A 17,722-nucleotide genomic window follows, 5' to 3' on the forward strand; every position below is an offset into this window, starting at 1 on the left:
GGAGAATAACCTCATACTTAGATCAATTTCTTATATTTTATTTTCAACATTTGAGACTTTAATTTTGAAATGAGAGCACAGAAAAGTTCACATTTGCTGAGTATTTATTACATACAAAGGATTACTTTAAAGGTACTACTTGATATGTGCTCATTCAAAAAGCCGTATGGAGTATGTTCCACCGGACCACACAGTGTCTGCTTAACAGCAACTTCAGCAGTACTATCAGAGAAAGGAAAATCCTCTAGGTTGAATAACTTAGGCTACTGAAATTAGCACGCAACACCTGGACACACCATCAACAAAATGTTCTGGGCTCCTGGGTTCCTGCCAAATACCACCACAATTTAATATCCGATGATCCACACCTGGTGCCTCTTCTACACCACTGTCTAACCTGGACTAAAATTAAGGACTGTGTTTGGCTCACTGGTACAGTACCTAGCAGAGGGCAAGAGGCATGGTATGAAGGAGACACCCGGCAAGAGGAAATCTTAGGTTCAGATTCTGACTCCGACTCAGAATTTGTGAGTTTTAACAAAGAAATTACTTAACTTCTTTGACCCTAAGCCCTTGCATGTGCAGAATGGGACCACCAGTCCTCTCAGCACGAACAACACGGGAAAGATGAGGTGACAGGTGTGAGCACGGGCAGAATGGCCTCTAACAGACATTCAATAAATGCTTAATGAACCTCAGTTATCTGAGCTCTATCCTAGAGGAGGGCCAGTTGACTTTGCAGCAAACAAAGCAAGGCAAGCAATGGGAACAGTCCCTTCCCAGGAATGGCAGCTGCCATGAACAATATAAATAATCCAAGAGAGAAGAAGCTCAGAGACACGCAAACAGCTTCAATGTTATGTTACAGACACAGACTCTATTATTCACCATCCCCCCTACCCCCAAATATAATTACTTCTTTCTACCCTCCAGACTCCACAATGATATGTACCAGATTAAACACAAGTGAAGAAAGAGCTATGGGCCCTCCTCCAGGATTGTTAAGTACATGGACGAAGCCCTCACCAGGCACCATTCTAAGAACTTTGTGTGCACACTCAGCACAGCAGCCCCAGGAAGTGGGCACTCCCATTACCCCATTCCACAAGTGGGGGACTGGGGCGTGGAGATCACCGAGCTCTTCAGCTGCAGAGCTGCAGGCTGGCTCCAGAGCTGCCCTCTCAGCCCTTCTGCTGTACTGCACCCCTGAGAGAAATTACAGTGAAAATCCCACAGTTCCCGACACACACTGGGATTTTAAACGGCACAATTCCTACCTCCTCATACCAGAAAAATATTAAAGTCTAAATAAAATCTTGAAGTCATCACGTAGGCCTACAGATCTTTTACCCTAATTGTCAATCCCTCTATGATAGACAGATTATACCTACTTCACAGATACTAACACTCAAAGAACACCTGCAAAAGAAGAAAGAGAACCAGAATTTTCTGACATCAAAACCAAAACTTTTCAGCTTCCTCTTACCCAAAGGAAAACTGAAAATAAAATCTGCATCCCAAAGATGCTTTGAATCTAGAATTCTGACAGATAACTTGGCAGTATGTGACAGAATTTTAAACATATGTACCTATGACCTACCAATCTCACTTAACAGGATCTCTCTGACAAAAATACTAATACAAGTAAACAAAGATATTTGTGCAAGGATGTTTACTGCAGCAATGTTTGTAACAGAGCAAAAACTAACAATCACCTCACTATCCATGCAGTCAGCTGTATTACGGCACAAACACGACGGATGAGCATGTAGCTGGTTTCAAGAATAAGGCAGCTTCGGGCTGGCCCCGTGACTTAGCGGTTAAGTGCGCGCGCTCTGCTGCTGGCGGCCCGGGTTCAGATCCCGGGCGCGCACCGAGGAACCGCTTCTCTGGCCATGCTGAGGCCGTGTCCCACATACAGCAACTAGAAGGATGTGCAACCATGACATACAACTATCTACTGGGGCTTTGGGGGAAAAATAAATAAATTTTAAAAAAAATTAAAAAAAAAAAAAGAATGAGGCAGCTCTGGATACACTGACATGTAAAGCTATCTTGGATATACTATAAGCAAAAAAGTGAGTGACAGAATGTGTGTAGTATGATCCTATTTTTATTTTAAAATAAACTGTGTGTGTGCGTGAGATATATGTTGTAGAGACAGAGAAAAAGGCCTGAAGAAAACATAAACTTCTTCGGGAAGAAGAAATTGGGGGAAGAAGAAATTGGGGAAAGAGGGGTTGTCTCTCATGTTTTACTTTATAGAAGTCTATATGTGTTTGAAGTTAACAATTACTTGTGAAATAACAATACAAACTTTTGAAATAAAAAGGATTTTGGAGACTAATTTTTTAGAGGGAATAGAATAGTTTACAAATGCCCTTAAAATAAAAGGTCAACTTCTCTGTCCCATTTACAAGCCTGTGAGTGCACAGGAAGGGTAGCACTGCCATAATCCTTTTTCAAAGCTCTTTCAGGAAGCTAAACTGAGTCACTCATTTCAGAAATTTTTAAGGCTAGCAATGCCTCTATTTTCAGACTATGTTATAAATGACATAAATGTCAAAATGAAGGCTTTTATAATTATAGATCTTAAAAAGGAAACATATAAAACAAAGAGACAAAACAAATGACTAAAGCTGTAGTTTTGCTAAACTTTATTCAAAACTGGCCCTACTTCCTAATTATTTGAGAGAACTAAAAATCTAGTGTCCAAATGTAAATACCCATCATATGTTGAAAAATAATTTTCAAATTTGTGCTCTGACCCAAATTTGGCACATTTAAATCATATGCAAGTCAGACACAAATGGTCACACCTCAGTATATAACAAAATCCTAAAAGTAGCATAGCAAGTTAGCTATGATATTATTTATTAAACTCTCAAACTGAACTGTAATCTGAAGTTACACACACCACAATACACCTTTGCACAGGTAATTTTATTCTCTCCTGTGGGTGTCAACAGTGCTCATAGATTGTAATTCGAAATATTCAGAAAGCACATACCTGAATATTCTCACATTTTTTTACACCACAATTCAATAACTATTGAACAGTTATGTCTACTAAACACAGTGGACAAAACAGTATAAATGTTTACACCATTCCCTTGTAAACAAGGCTTTTGTGCACAAGAGTAACAAATGGAATTAATGCATACCACGATACCGATGAGGAAAGACTTTCTCTTTAAATAAACTCTTCTGTTTATAAATAAACTGATTTTTTAGTACACATTTATAGACCTGATCAATAAAAAGAAACGAGACATATATTTTCCTTTAAAAAGAAAATGCTGAGAAATGGACCACTATGGGAGAACTCATCTAGGAAAAGGGGTCAGAGGCAAGCAAAGGATAATAGAGAGTTAAAAGTACTGTCATATCTATGTCTGTGAGCATACACCAACACAAGGACAGGACTGTCTGGGGAGGAGTTCATCTTTACTTGAATTCCAGCAAGTTGCAATCAATCTTGTAATACACATAGGGGTAGTATTCCTGTTGACTCAGGTTTAAGCCTGGAATATCCATAGGAGCCTATGGAAAAATCAGACAATTATTCAATTAAGTACTTACAGAAATCAAAAGGAGAAATAAAGAACTACCATTTACCTTCTAATTGAACACCTACTCTGGGCTACGTTAATACATTTACACTAATTTAATCTGAGTTAGGCATTATCTCCATTTTGCAAATGAGGAAACAATCTCAGAAAGGCTGACTTGCTGTAGGCACACAGACAGTGAGCGGTAAAGCCAGACTCAAGCACTCTCTCACTCCAAAGCCTGTATGTGTTTAACCTTGACCTGACCATCCATTTTTATGTATACTGTAAAAAATTACTTTTTAAATCCAGGCGTGAGGTATCGAGTTTATGGGATACAGGGCTTATAAAATGTTGGATAAAAATAAATTAGATATGGTTTTAAAGATATCACTTACTATATATGTATGTTACAAGAATTTACTGGTAGGAAATTATGTATCCAAGTCAGACCTCATATTTTATCAACAATTCCATGAAAATCATTTCCTGTATTTTCTTCTATCAAGAAAAACTAATTTTTCATGGGTTCTAACGTACATGTGAGATACTACCATCCTAAAGAGGAAAAAAATCAGAAGATATTTAAAATCAAAAACATAAAATAAAAAGCTCACTACACTTTTAAACAACAGCAACGAGAAAAATCACACACACTTTGTGTAATCACAGAAAAATAACAGTTCCCTTTAAAATGCTTATCTATTGACGCCACTACTTCTACCAAATAAAGTTAAAACAACTACTTATTTTCTTCTTCTCTGCAATTTATAATTTTCGTAATCAACTAGTATCACTGGTGGTTCTATATTTCTGCAGCTATAAAATCTGACCTACAACAGGATACTGACTGGCTTTTAGAAATACCAAGAAGCAAAGCACAGCTCTAACCAGTATAAGATAGGGTAAACAAGGTAAATTACTTGCTATGTTTATCTAACAAATTAACTGAGAACCTGAGAGTAATAAAAAAAAAAGATGATATATCACGATGTTTACTATCCCTTTTCTGTCTATCTTCTTCCAGTAATTTTTTCTGAAATTCATTCCAGTTTCTATGCTACGAGGGTATCTAATAAGTACTTACATCAATAATAGCTGCTGCACTGCTGTCTAGATGTTTATACAACTCATATAATACTTCTCTTAGTTTCTTCATTGTTTTCTTATTGGGCTGAAGTAGCATTGCTTGGAAGTTCACTGGCAAGCCATACCTTATAAGGAAGCAGAAATATAGTATGTAACACAAGCAAACATATAAAGAGATTTTCTTTTTAAAGCAAATATTCTCCTACTGTTCCTTAATCATAATAGTTAATGGGAGGAGGGCATCTCATTTTAACGACCACCTTTACAAGTTCAACTAATATACAGAGAGACTTGAACCTTCTCTGGTCCGCACTGTGCACTAGAAATCTCTCTTTAAAATGAGAGCCAACTGTCTACTAGGAATTAGTTTAATTACTTTTCAATTTTTAAGGTAATCTATTGAGTACGCTCAGGAAATAGTGATAATATGTAAACTTAGTAGATACTTTCAAGATGATAAACAACATGAGATTAACCTACATCTACTCTGAAACTTCAAAGAAATTGAAAAATAGTGAGCATGACCACAGATAAGTATTTTTAACTATTTCTACTATGAGCAACATGTACAGAGGATCACAAGATGATTGAGATTTTAAGTATCTCAAAATAATAAAATATTTTAGGTTAACGTGAAACGATGACTTCAAATAAGTCATCAGCACACTGCGTACCAAACTACATGTAAAATATTTGAAAGATCTTTCTTCTAAACAAACACTGGCTAATATTTTATAATCTACTTTTAACTTATAACTACATAAGAAAAGAATCAGGGTACAGCAGCATGGATCTCTTTTTCCAAACCTGGTGTTAAGGGACAAGACTAATACGCATGTAATAATCTGTATGATACTGACAATCTCTCCCTCATGATTCGCCTTTTGGTTTCTCCAAATCCATTTCCTATTATTGGACTTTGTATTATAATAAAGAGATCCAAAGTAAAGGGATCTACAAACTCTTCAGTTCCAAGTTTCTCAATTAACTTTCTTTACCTTAAAACAGACTCAACAAAAACCCTCAACGCTTTCACATGAATCCACGCAATAAACGCCTCACTGAAATTCACTTTAAGCCACCGCACTAGTGGTCCCTGTTTAGAAAAAAAAAAATCACCATAAATTTAGTCTTGGAAATGGCAATTATAAATTAGATAAACCAAGTACCTTTAAAGGAGTGACTATCAAGTAAGAATCTATAGGAGAATTAAATCACATTATAATTCACTTTAAAAATGTTTCGTTATTCTCATTATTTTGGATACTTTACCTTAAATTAGATTAAAAGGTTAGCCACAGCTCTATAACCTCAGTAGACGCTAAAATTCACTGAACCTATTAACTACACAAAAAAAGGCACATGTTTTAATGAAAGTGGTTTAAACAGATACAGAACATAGAGGTGCCCTAGGCTTGAAAAGCCAGCCCTGGCAGTCTAGTGGTCAAGATTCGGCACTCTCACCACTGCGGCCCAGGTTTGTTTCCCAGTCAGGGAACCACACTGCCCGTCTGTGGATTGTCACACTGTGGTGGCTGTGATGCTGAAAGCTATGTCACTGATATTTTAAATACCATCAGGCTCACTCATGGTGGACAGGCTTCAGTGGAGCTTCCAGACTAGACAGATTAGAAGGACCTGGCCAACCACTTCCGAAAAAACTGGCCAGGAAAACCCTATGAATAGCAGTGGAGCATGGTCTGATAGAAGGCTAGAAGGTGAGAGGATTACGTGAAAAGACCAGGCAGGGTTCCACTCTCCTGTACGCGAGGTTGCTAGGAGTTGGAACTGACTCGATGGCACTAACAAAGGTTTGAAAGTCAAAAGAAAAATGTGAATTTACTATGCATAATCTGAAACGTTTCATCCTTTTAAAATAGAATTCAATTTATAAATAACTTCTCATGAGCAAAGACAAATAGTTAGGTAGTAAGTCATTTAATATCCCCAAGTCTTAGTTTCCTCATCTGTAACGTCAGGCGGTTGATCTAGATTCCTAAAACTTCTTCACGTTCTTAATTTTGAATGATTCTATTACGTAGCAGAAATTCTTTTTGAACTTAAAATATTCATTATGATTTCCAGCACTAAATTAAAATACTTCTTTAAAGAAACAGATTTCAAATAACTTAATACCACCTCTCCATACTTAAAAGACATATACGATCAGTTCAACTAACAGTCATTTGAATAACATTTATTAGGCTCATTTGGATGTACCAACCAGTTAATTTAAACAAAAATGATGACAAAACAAAGTGAAAATCTTTGGTTAAAATATCTGTTCTTTAAAAGGGTTTGGGATCTTCCTAATAAGTTGTTTTATTGGACATAACTTGGTTAGGGTTAGTTACCTCCCAATTGAGACATGGTTTATGAAGTACTTAGAAATAATTTTAAATGGAATTTGTCTTTATTTCGTCTTGCGTTACAAGAGAAATACATTTTCACCCATCATGTTTCCTCTTCCATACAAGCTTTTAGTCTTCCCAATAATTCTGCACTTTAACATGGCAAGAAAGTTGACACCATCTTTCATTTTCACAATTCCATCCCTGTTCCCCATTTTGCCTAGAACAGACTAACTCTCTGAGTTTAAATACAAATTGCTTCAGTAAAAGACTGTTGCTTTAAAAATTTTGCCTCAAGAAAATGAAAATTCTTACTGAAAAGAGAGAACTACTACTTAACTAAAATAATCCCTCACTATGGGGATATTAATTAAAACACTGCATTTAAAATAATTTCTGATACAGATTTAGATGGAGTAATTAATTTTAAGATATGTATTTTAAGATAATCGTTCACAGATCTAAGCTTATTTAGAGAAAATTCATTTTGACTATTTAATAGAAAAAAATAACAAAAATCAAACGTCTTAAAAGCAAAATCTAAGAAGTTTTGCTTTCTTTTAAATCAAAGAAAAGCAATAGCACTTTCTCTTCTGCTCCACACTGATGATGCTAAATACTAAGAGCACGTACAAACTGCTTCTTCTTGTCGGTGGACAGCCTGTTCATTTCCTCTTTATCTGCTTTCATTTCCTCTTCATTGTACTGGAAGTCACGGACGATGAATCTACATTTGGGGGAAAAAACCAAAATTGTCTACAACGTGGACAGGTAATCCAACAAACTAAAAAACAAAAAATCATCTTACTTGTTTTCCCTGGCTTTGTGTCTGAAGTCATCAACTGCCTTCCTAAACAAGGTGACATTACAAAGGTAACTGTCTTGGTCCTCTGAAAGAACACTGTGGGAAAAAAAAAGTATTTAAAGCTTTATCTCGATCACTCTCGCTCATACTGAGGGCAGAGTTCAGAAACAGGGGAGGAGGAGGAGGAACAGTAGGGAATGGCAGCCCTTCCCGAACCACCTTACCGCTGTTCGTCTGTGTTGCCTCAAACATTGAAGACACCCAGTGTTTATGTTGTTTTTTTTCACCGTGTCTTAACAGCCCTATACTACATTTACTTCTTCCTAACCCAACAAAATTAATCATTAACTCAAGTAAAGCATCCAAACTCTAAGAACCATGCTTTTCAATCCTTATCAGTGCCAGGCTGGCCAACGCAAAATTGTCATAGCTGGTTTGTTTCCCGAGTCTCCTTGCTCCCTTGCTAAGCATCCTCGTCTTCGGAAACCTAATTCTCTCTTCCCCTCTCCAGTCCAGGACCACAGAGGTCTAAAAACCTCTGACAAAACACACTTTTATGCATCTCAGGGCTTCCTTTTAGGCTTTAGAAGATCCCAGTGAGGGCAGAGCTTCCATCCAGTCACAGCTCTCATGGACATTACACAACTGTCAGGAAATTTTAACTGTCATATAAATTTGAAATGCCCTGGGAAAAGTCCACTGTTTGGAAAGGCAAATTATACAGTTCATGTACAGTATGATCCTAATTTGGCTTTCAAACATTTCCTACAGCTACTCATGTAGAGAATCCCACATGCAGAGTCTACGAAGCTACACAGTGAATTGTTCAACAGTGATGATCCTGGGGTAGGAGAACATCACTTAGCTGTGGGGGTCTCTTCTCCTTTCTATCTTTCATGTATCAGGGTTTTTTTTTTTATGTTTAGTTTTTATTTACAATGTGGTACTTCTGAAATCAGAAAAAATACTAAGTTTTACAAAACTCAGGGAGTGCTTATGGAATTCAAAGTTTTCAAGTATTTACTAAATATAACCAAAAAAAATAGCAAACTTAGTTTTTCCAGGAAGCTAAGAACTGCCTGGTTAGCCAAGTAAATTCAGGAGACAACCACAACGCTTAATGGCAGAACGGCTTCAAGAACCGAAGCCACCCTGGCTCTTGGCCAGAGAGCCAGCAGGCACCCCTCCCCAGCAGTATGACCAGCAGATGCCTCTGGGAGAAGTGACCACTGTAATCACTGACATGGAGAGAAACTCAGCTACTCTAGATTGAGAATGTTTAAACCTCTTTTTAAACTGTGCCCTCTCAAAACTACTGCCCTTAGTTCTTGCTCCCAGTGCCTATCAAATCCAAAGCTAGGCAGCTATCAAGTGACAGAACTCAATAAAAAACATTTCATGATCTTTTGGTTTGCCAGTATTGACTCAGTCATGCATAAACTGACTAAGATCAAAACAAATCCAAATCCAACTTGACAGGCTATTCCAGACCTATAACAATACTCCTCCATTATCATATTAATCTTTCAAACTTATACAGTACTTTGCTGTTTTGAAGGCCGTTTCAAAAGCATCTGATGCTTGACACGGCTCTGTGTCAACGAGCAGGGTCTCTATTATGCAGGCTCCCATCTATCACGTAGAGACCTGGGTCAAAGCAACCTTGTCTGGCTTACTCAAAATCCTTATGGTGCAAGAAGCCAAGATAAAAATTCAGTCTTGTTTTATGACTAAGTCCCACTGCCCTACCTTATTAAGAAAAAATAAATAGAAGTCATTTGCTTTTCCTTCCTCTCCCTAGGAAAGGTATTTCTTAAACCTCATAAAAAATAAACCATGAGTCATTAGTATAATGGATTTTCAGTCATTTAACATGTACTGAGCCCCTATAAATGTGCCCAGCTCTTGCTAGATATTAGGAATAAAACTAATAAGACATGGTTCCCTGACCTCAAGGCATGGGTCTAATAAAGGAAACAGATATAAACAAGAAACTATAATACAGAGTTGTAACTGCTATAACAGAAAATATACATGATATATTGGGGCAAAAAAGAGAATGAATAACTCTATCTGGGGGACATAAAAGAGTTTCACTAAAGTGGTGATGCCAAGTGGAAGTCTGAAAGACTGGCAAAGGAGAGAAGAACATTCCAGGCAGAACCCCATATGCAAACACATACAGGTGTGGAATACCACAGTGCCTCTGGGGAACTGCCAGAAATAAGCAGAGCTGGGACACAGGGTAGAAGGGGTGTGTGTGCATGTGCCAGTAACAAACAGATTTGCATACCCCAAAGATGAAAATGGCAACAATGCAGAAGGAAGACTGATGAGAGGAAGAAAATGCCAGAGATAAGGAGACCAGCTAATGGCAATCACAATGGTCCGGGCAAGAGCTGGGAGTCTACACTGAAGCAGCAGTAGGTACAGGGTGATAGTTTAAAGTAGGTTGAACCATATGAAATTATTGATACCTGAGCCTATTTGACCTATAAAATAGCAATTTCATATGGTTCAACCAAATACTACAGAAGGTAGAAATGACACAACTGACTAGACGGGAGGATGAGGGAGAGGTAAGAGTCCAAAATGACTGAATCCCACGCTTCTGGTTTGGATCACTAGGGAGATGTTGCGGCCATACATTACAAGGGAGATGGGCAGTCTGAGGCTGAGCCTGAGGTGACAACATTGTATTGGTAGTTACCTAGGGCACAGGTAAGCGGAGTGGTCCAGGTATGTGGATCTGAAGCTATGGGGATAAACAGGCCACAGATGGAGATTTAGGAGTCCTCAAGCTACAGGCACAGATCAGAGCCATGGGTGTGGCTGAAACAGTGCTGACAAAAGAACGGACTGTCCCGCTGAGACAGAACAGCCCAAGTCTAGACTGGTTAATATTCAGGGCTACCAGATTCTCTCCAACTCACTCAAACAATTCAGGCGTAGAAGCCAGGAGACTGCATTAAAGATTAATTTGGGGTGAGGTCTGCAGATGGTCACAGGGGCCAGAGATGATGGTGCCAGAGAGAGAGCAGCTGGAGAGGGTCCAGGCTCAGCAGGAGAGGAAGCATGACTGGAGGAAATCAACATCAATGCAAATAAAGGGGTGGGGACTGGAGAGGTGGACAAGGTCAAAGAGCAGGTTCCGTGACAGTGAAAAAGATGGAAAGAAGGCTCTGGTCCAAGAGCTGGATTACAGATTTAAGATTCCAGAGGTAAAGCCTCTCTAGAGGTCAAGGGGAAGGCCAAGGGAAGAACATGCAGAAACCAAGTGGAGGTGATGGTCTGTGAGCTTCAGGTATTGGGGAGATGAGAAGCCAGAGCTGGATGGATTTCAAATCAAAACAAAAGCAGCAATGACTGTAAGTGACATATGAGACCAAGGTAAAGAAACAAAATGAAAGACACAAGGAGAGGAAAGAGGTAATAAAGTACCATCTTCTCATGATTCAACATGGACTTGAACTCTCCCCAGATGTGATGGTGGCCAGGAACTGTGCCAGAAAGGGGGCTTAGTTCAACCCAATTTACAAAATTTCTACTAGGTTCAAATAAATGACTCAAACTCACTCTCTTCATTTAGTCCTACTGTTATGTAGAAGTAGTAACACTATCTTCTCACTCACAGGTGCAACCAGGGCTAGAGGAAACTAAAAGTCAACGTTTTTCAGATGTTTTGTGGCATTTTCAGTCACTCGTGAGGGGCAGTGCTTCTGGAGCTTACTAGCTCTTCCTGCTGCTTCTGACTCCTCACCTCCCTCCTAACACTCACACCTGCCTTCTCTGCTCCCTAATCAATCTACCTGTTTCATTGCCAAAGCATCTTTCCTGCTTTTCTTTTCTTTTTTTTTTTTGCTGAGGAAGACTGGCCCTGGGCTAACATCCATGCCCATCTTCCTCCACTTTATATGGGACGCCGCCACAGCACGGCTTGCCAAGCGGTGCATCGGTGCACGCCCGGGATCCAAACCGGCAAACCCCGGGCCGCTGCAGTGGAGTGTAAGCACTTAACCGCTTGCGCCACTGGGCCGGCCCCTTTCCTGCTTTTCTTTATAGAAGTTATCTTTGCAACCCCTGCTCCAAAACACAAGAGAAATGCTTCTCTGCACAATGGCTAGTGTAGCTTTTTCCAGGCCTTCCTGGGCCAGGCTCCTCTGCTTCATTTGGAGCTGTAGCTCCCGGAACCAAAACCTCTGTGAAGCACCAATGAGTGTGTGGTGCTGTTGCCAAACACAGAGAAAAGGCAAAAATTAACCAGTGATCTGACCCGATCCGACTGTCTTAACAAGCAAAAGTAGACAGACAAAAAGGAAAGTGGTCATTCTGAAAGTACTAGTGAAAAGCACTTCTTCCTAAACGGTTTTTCCAAGCAGCAGCAGCAGAACAGTAGCCCAGCCTTCACTTCTTTACTGTAATTTGGCGTGGCATTTATACACATCCCTGCACCTAACCATATAATAATGGCAGGATTTCCAACTGGCCAATCTTTTAAGACGTATGTAGAATACTCTGCAAATAGCTAGATTGTGTATTAAGTGAAATTATTTTTTTCAGGTTTGAAGACAGTATTTTTCAATCTATTCTTCTACCTCAAAATTCCACTTTCATCTTCACTGCTCCCAAGAGTAATCACTCAAGCATCACGCCAAAAAACAAGTATTACTACTTATAATTGACTTAAAAACAAAGCACTTAGAACAATGACTAGCACACAGTAATTATTCAGAAATATAGTTATTACCATAAACAAAACATCCAGCATCAAGTCACAGAGATCTTTCCTAAGCAGTGGACAAAATTCCAGACTAACACACTGAAGCGTGTCTGCCCCACATGAACTAACCATCCTCTTCGTGGTGCTCCTTGGGCTACTGCTCTGCTCTTAATGACCAAATTTAAACAGTTACGTTTTCAAATCAGTGATTCCAAATGTCTTTTGAACCCAGAAACAGGTAGAACAGATGTTTTCACTGAGTGAGGCAGGTTTAGTTCTCAAAAAAATCAACATTTATGAAACTACAATAATGATATTACCTTACGTTTTATATATCTTATCAAGCCTTAAAATAACCAGATAACGTGTACAGGAAAGGTACTATGCTCATTTTACAGGCAAAGAAAATGAGGCCCAGAGAAGTTAAAAGACTTACCCCAGGTCACACAGCAAGTTGGGAGCAGAACCAGCAATACACCTCAGATCCCTGGGTCCAGGACTCTTTCTATCATATTAAGCTACCTCCATTATACTAAGCTATGACACAACGAAACTGGAAAAGAAAATATTTCACGTGCCTAGACTTACTAATACCACCTCTTTACTATCTCCTATACCTTTCTTTCACCACATTGCTACCTCCTGAGGCACAAACACACAAAAGAATCCTTTGGGGTGCATATACACAGTATTTAATATTTTCTCAAAGAACATCTCATGTGGAATGGCAGAATTCAGGAAAAAATGACATGGCAGAGCGTCAAAAGAGTACAGGACCCGGAGTTAAAAGACCTGAGTTTTAATCCTAACTCTGCCACTGGACACTTGTACAGCCATATGCCTTAGGAACCAGTTAACTCTTCTGCATTTTTACTTCCTCATCTACGAGAATAAGAATGATAACTGCCCAAACTACTTCACAGAATTGTTGTAATATCAAATCAGACAATGTATATTAATATACAAATTAAAGTACACATTAAGTAGACTCTATGCTCACTGGAAAGTGATGGTGACTACCTGGAGACTAACACAGTACTCTAGCAGCCATTTTGGTACACTTCCTTTGTGAGATAAGTGAGGAATTATAGTCACACAGTAAGTATACAATAAATATTGAATGAAGAATTTTCAGAAGGTAGCACAGCACAACCGAAAAAGTACCACACCAGAGACCTGGGTTCTAATTCTAGCCCTGCCACTCATGAGACGTGTAACTCTGGGCAAACCACTTCACCTCTGTGGCCTCAAACTTCTACATCTATAAACACGAGTGGGTTGATCAGACTGTGCAAAGTCCTTTCCAGGTTTAAAATTATAATAACCAGAGTTAACATAACTCACTTATTTATAAGGTGAAAAGATGGTTCTAAAACAATAGAATTACCACAAAGGACAGATAAGAAAGATATTTCTAATCCAACATCCAAACTATAAAAAGAATTCTAGGAAAGAAATGGGTTTTACAAAGACTACTACTTACTTGCTAGACCTTGGAACTACCATTTCAGCTAATGTTTCATACTGCTTAATCCAGTCGTTGTGGTTTAACCTGCAGAAAAGGTACAATAAGTTCTGGAAAAGAAAACAAGTCCTGCTTCCTGCCATACCCAGAAAGAGAAAAAATTATGGGACAAACAGGAAATTCAACTACAGTAAGTATACTTCGAATCTATTTAACAAAAAAATTCAAGTTTCCTACTGAGAATACGTTTCGAATACACTGAATGGTGAAGCAGGAAATACAGTCCACCACCCTCTTATATCTAGTAACTATTGCAAAAGAGGCACATCCTAGAACTAAGTTTGGAAAGGAAGTAAAGCAAAGTATCGATTCTAAATTACTTTCAAACTGTAGGGTTAATATACATTACCTCATGAAAAAAAAAAAAGAAAAGAAGGCAGCCATGCTGAAATCACTATCATTTCTATTCAGTGGCCCTTAGGAAAGACTGGACAAAACGATATTTACTGAAAGCACAGAGTACCAGGAAGTATTGAGTAAATAAAGTGACGGTAAACTATGATGCCACAGAACATTGTGCAACATTCTCTAGAGACTACTGGCTTTTGGGGATGTAGGGAGACACAATTACATTTGCAATTTTAAATAAAGAATTGTAGCATCTGTAGGCCAGGACAGTGAATAATTTTAAGTATTTTAAAATAAAGATTGAACGGGATAAATCTTTTATTTGGGCAAAGGTTACCTTCCCACATAGTATAAAAACACAGATACACAGAAATTTATTATAAATAATCAGTGTTCTAGTATCCTGCAGTAAGGGGAAAAAAGCAGCAGTCAGGTCACATTGTAGCCACTGTAAATACAATGGAGGTGCTTTCCCACTCCTTTCCAGGAGGCATCATTTCCCAATATTCCTGGTTTCCTAACCAGATAAAACGGCGAGCACAGCCAAGGAAGACTTCATGCAATGATGCTCTAAAGAGTCCCCAAATCTCCCACTCCAGGTTAGATTCTCCCCAGATTCCTTGATAGCGAGACTTCAGTGTAAATCAGAAGTGAAACCATTACCAGTGTTTTAACACACAGAGAGAGTTCTAATCTTCCTATGAACGTCCAAAGGTTTCACTTTACCAAGATTAACTATGATCAAATGTTAATTAACATAGAAGGCCTAATCTAAAGAAGATTTCAAAGGGTTATCTAATCCAGCAAACTATGCCTATAGGCCGTGCCTGTTTTCGTAAATAAAGTTTTATTGAAACACAGCCACATCCATTCGTGTACATATTGTGTACGGCTGCTTTCAGCTACAACTACAAAGTTGACACGGTAGAGTTGAGTAGTAACAGAGACCATATGACCTGCAAAGTGTAAAACACTATCTGGCCCTTAACAGAGAAAATTTGCTAACCTCCGATCTAATCCATCCTTTGCTTCTTATAGGGCTTAATTCATCCTAACCAATCATAAAGATTTTTCAGAAAAACACATACAAAGAGCTTCCTATTTTGAAAAATCTAAAATCTATATTTAAAAAAAATCCAATAATTTAGCATTACTTCATTTTTTTAATGTTATAATTACTATCTCCATTACCACATTATGAACTAAATTTTATTCTATGTGCCACATAAGTACATGTTGCTTGACAGAATGAATGACGAGGTGATATTCCCTTTACACCTGGGTTTCATGGAAAACTTCAATTACAATATCATATTGCAATGATATCAACTACATATCATACACAATATCAAACTGCAATATTATTTTTTTATACTTTACTAAAGTAAAAATCTTTTGTAATAAAAGGACATACTTGGGAACTACGACCAGTAATGTGACGAGATACTCTGAATCAAGAACAAAGTCATCCTTCTTCACAATTTCTGCTAGACTTCTAGTTAGCAAACTTCCTCTGAGGAATAAGAAAAAAATCATTAGGCTGACAATTATGCGTTCCATAACACAAATAGAGAAACGTCAGGCTAATTATATTCACATGTACAATTTTTACATCTCAAGAGAGGGATTAGTCTTAGTTAACATTTTTACCTTATTAGTCAAAATTCAGCTGAATATCTCCCACCCCCGCAACCAAAGAAATGTCAATATTTATCAAAACTTGCCTCTAGTGCCTCCCTTTGTGTTTGCTTTAATTATTATAACTCAGCTCTTCTCTTGATTATATATATATATAACATCTTGACTGGGAAAGTATTATTCATTAGATATCAATTAAAGCCTATGTCATCATAATTATGAATTTACATCATCTAAGCACAACCTTTGATTTTCCTCCCTCTCCCTGGGTATCATTTGATACCAGGCAATTTTGGTTAGTTAACCCAATAATCAACTCTTTCAAATCAGTCTTCATTTGGTCTCCCAGTACATTTCATAAAGAAAATGACTTGCCCTGTTTGCTCCATGATAGTATCCAACCAACTCGCCCTCTAGGATATAAAAGCATAACTTGAATAGTTAAGTGCTTAAAGCTACGCTTGTAGAGATCATACTACAATGAGATCAACCAAAACAAGTGTGTTCTGTTTTAAAAACACCTAATGTAAAAAATCAAAACTTAGAAAACAGATAAATTAAAGAATGAGTATTACACTATGAAATTCTTCCACAGAATTGTTTTAAGCAGCAGATAACTGCTATGCAATTAAACTATGATCTGATTTAAAACAATTAATCTGGCAATTTTTCAGTGAAAAATCAAATGGATAAAGGGATAAATCAGGACCCAACTCACAAGTATCATTGATGAAACAAGGATAATAAATCAGCCTTGCATCTATTTTGACTTGCCTGAATTCATGAACTTTTCCTCATGAAGTGAAAAAACACCATTTGATTATAGAAATAGCATGAAGTGGAACTTACTAAACCCCCACAATAGCTCATTCAGCATATGCTAGACTGCTTCCCCAATTCTTAATATTTGCATATACTTGATATGCTTACGCATTCTTCCGTTCCAAATTCTGAAGATTCCCTTTCAGGTTATTATATGCAGATGCTCGAGATTTCAGGTCATTGTCGATCTGAGTCACTCCCTTTAAAAAAGAAAAACAGGAAAAGTTTTCCTAAATCTGCCTCTACTGATGAAATAAAGTAGCTGTACTCAAACATTAACTTTAAGAAACAAAACACCACTAGTTCCTGATGTAGGGATTTCTATTATTTTAAAAGTACGACTTTAAAAGGTCATTTTAAAAAATAACTTACTTCATTTTTAATAACCATGGTAATTTCCATATGAATCTTTTCTACTAAAGATAAGGTTTTAGTCCACACACATTTTAATTATTGTTACTAGGCCACCAGATGTAACAATTACTAATTGAAAGGCTTTAATTCATAAGGCTGAAGGATTAATTTCCAAAAGGAACTAAATTACACAGAATTTTGTTGTTCACAACACCACTATTCTTATACAAAATATTCTCACAATGAAATTGTAGTTGAATTTGTTTAATAAATGCTACAAAAGCTGATTTTTCAAAAAGATGACTAAAACTACTATAAACTTAGGGAGTAAAAGCAAAGCAGTAGAGTTAACACTGGAAGAACTTGTTTCAACTCAGCCCTACCGTTATTAGCTGTGTGGCACTGGGGTAAGCCACTTCACCTCTCTGAGCCTGTTTCCTCATCTATAATAATATCAGGAAGATGATGACTAAATTCTTGATAAGGATCAAAAGAAAATAAGGCTCAGTCATAGTAAAA

The 17,722-nt window shown here is 37.8% G+C and overlaps 1 protein-coding gene across 3 annotated transcripts in view; it reads right to left on the reverse strand.

Annotated features, from left to right (window-relative positions):
• Positions 1–2,634: 2,634 nt before the first annotated feature.
• The window catches only part of ATP6V1C1 (ATPase H+ transporting V1 subunit C1), a 45,375-nt gene continuing 30,287 nt past the window's right edge, over positions 2,635–17,722 (reverse strand). For all 3 annotated transcript variants that reach the window (XM_004431235.3, XM_087447565.1, XM_087447564.1), the window contains 8 exons: positions 16,958–17,049; positions 15,804–15,902; positions 14,000–14,068; positions 7,800–7,892; positions 7,625–7,718; positions 5,639–5,736; positions 4,639–4,765; positions 2,635–3,543 (listed from right to left, as the gene is read on the reverse strand). In XM_004431235.3, the coding sequence (XP_004431292.1) occupies positions 3,448–3,543; positions 4,639–4,765; positions 5,639–5,736; positions 7,625–7,718; positions 7,800–7,892; positions 14,000–14,068; positions 15,804–15,902; positions 16,958–17,049 (768 nt within the window). In that variant the 3' untranslated portion in view covers positions 2,635–3,447. The remainder of the gene's footprint in view (positions 3,544–4,638; positions 4,766–5,638; positions 5,737–7,624; positions 7,719–7,799; positions 7,893–13,999; positions 14,069–15,803; positions 15,903–16,957; positions 17,050–17,722) is intronic.

Source organism: Ceratotherium simum, chromosome 23 (assembly GCF_057802395.1).
Source record: "Ceratotherium simum simum isolate JZ-2026a chromosome 23, ASM5780239v1, whole genome shotgun sequence".
NCBI lineage: Eukaryota > Metazoa > Chordata > Mammalia > Perissodactyla > Rhinocerotidae > Ceratotherium > Ceratotherium simum.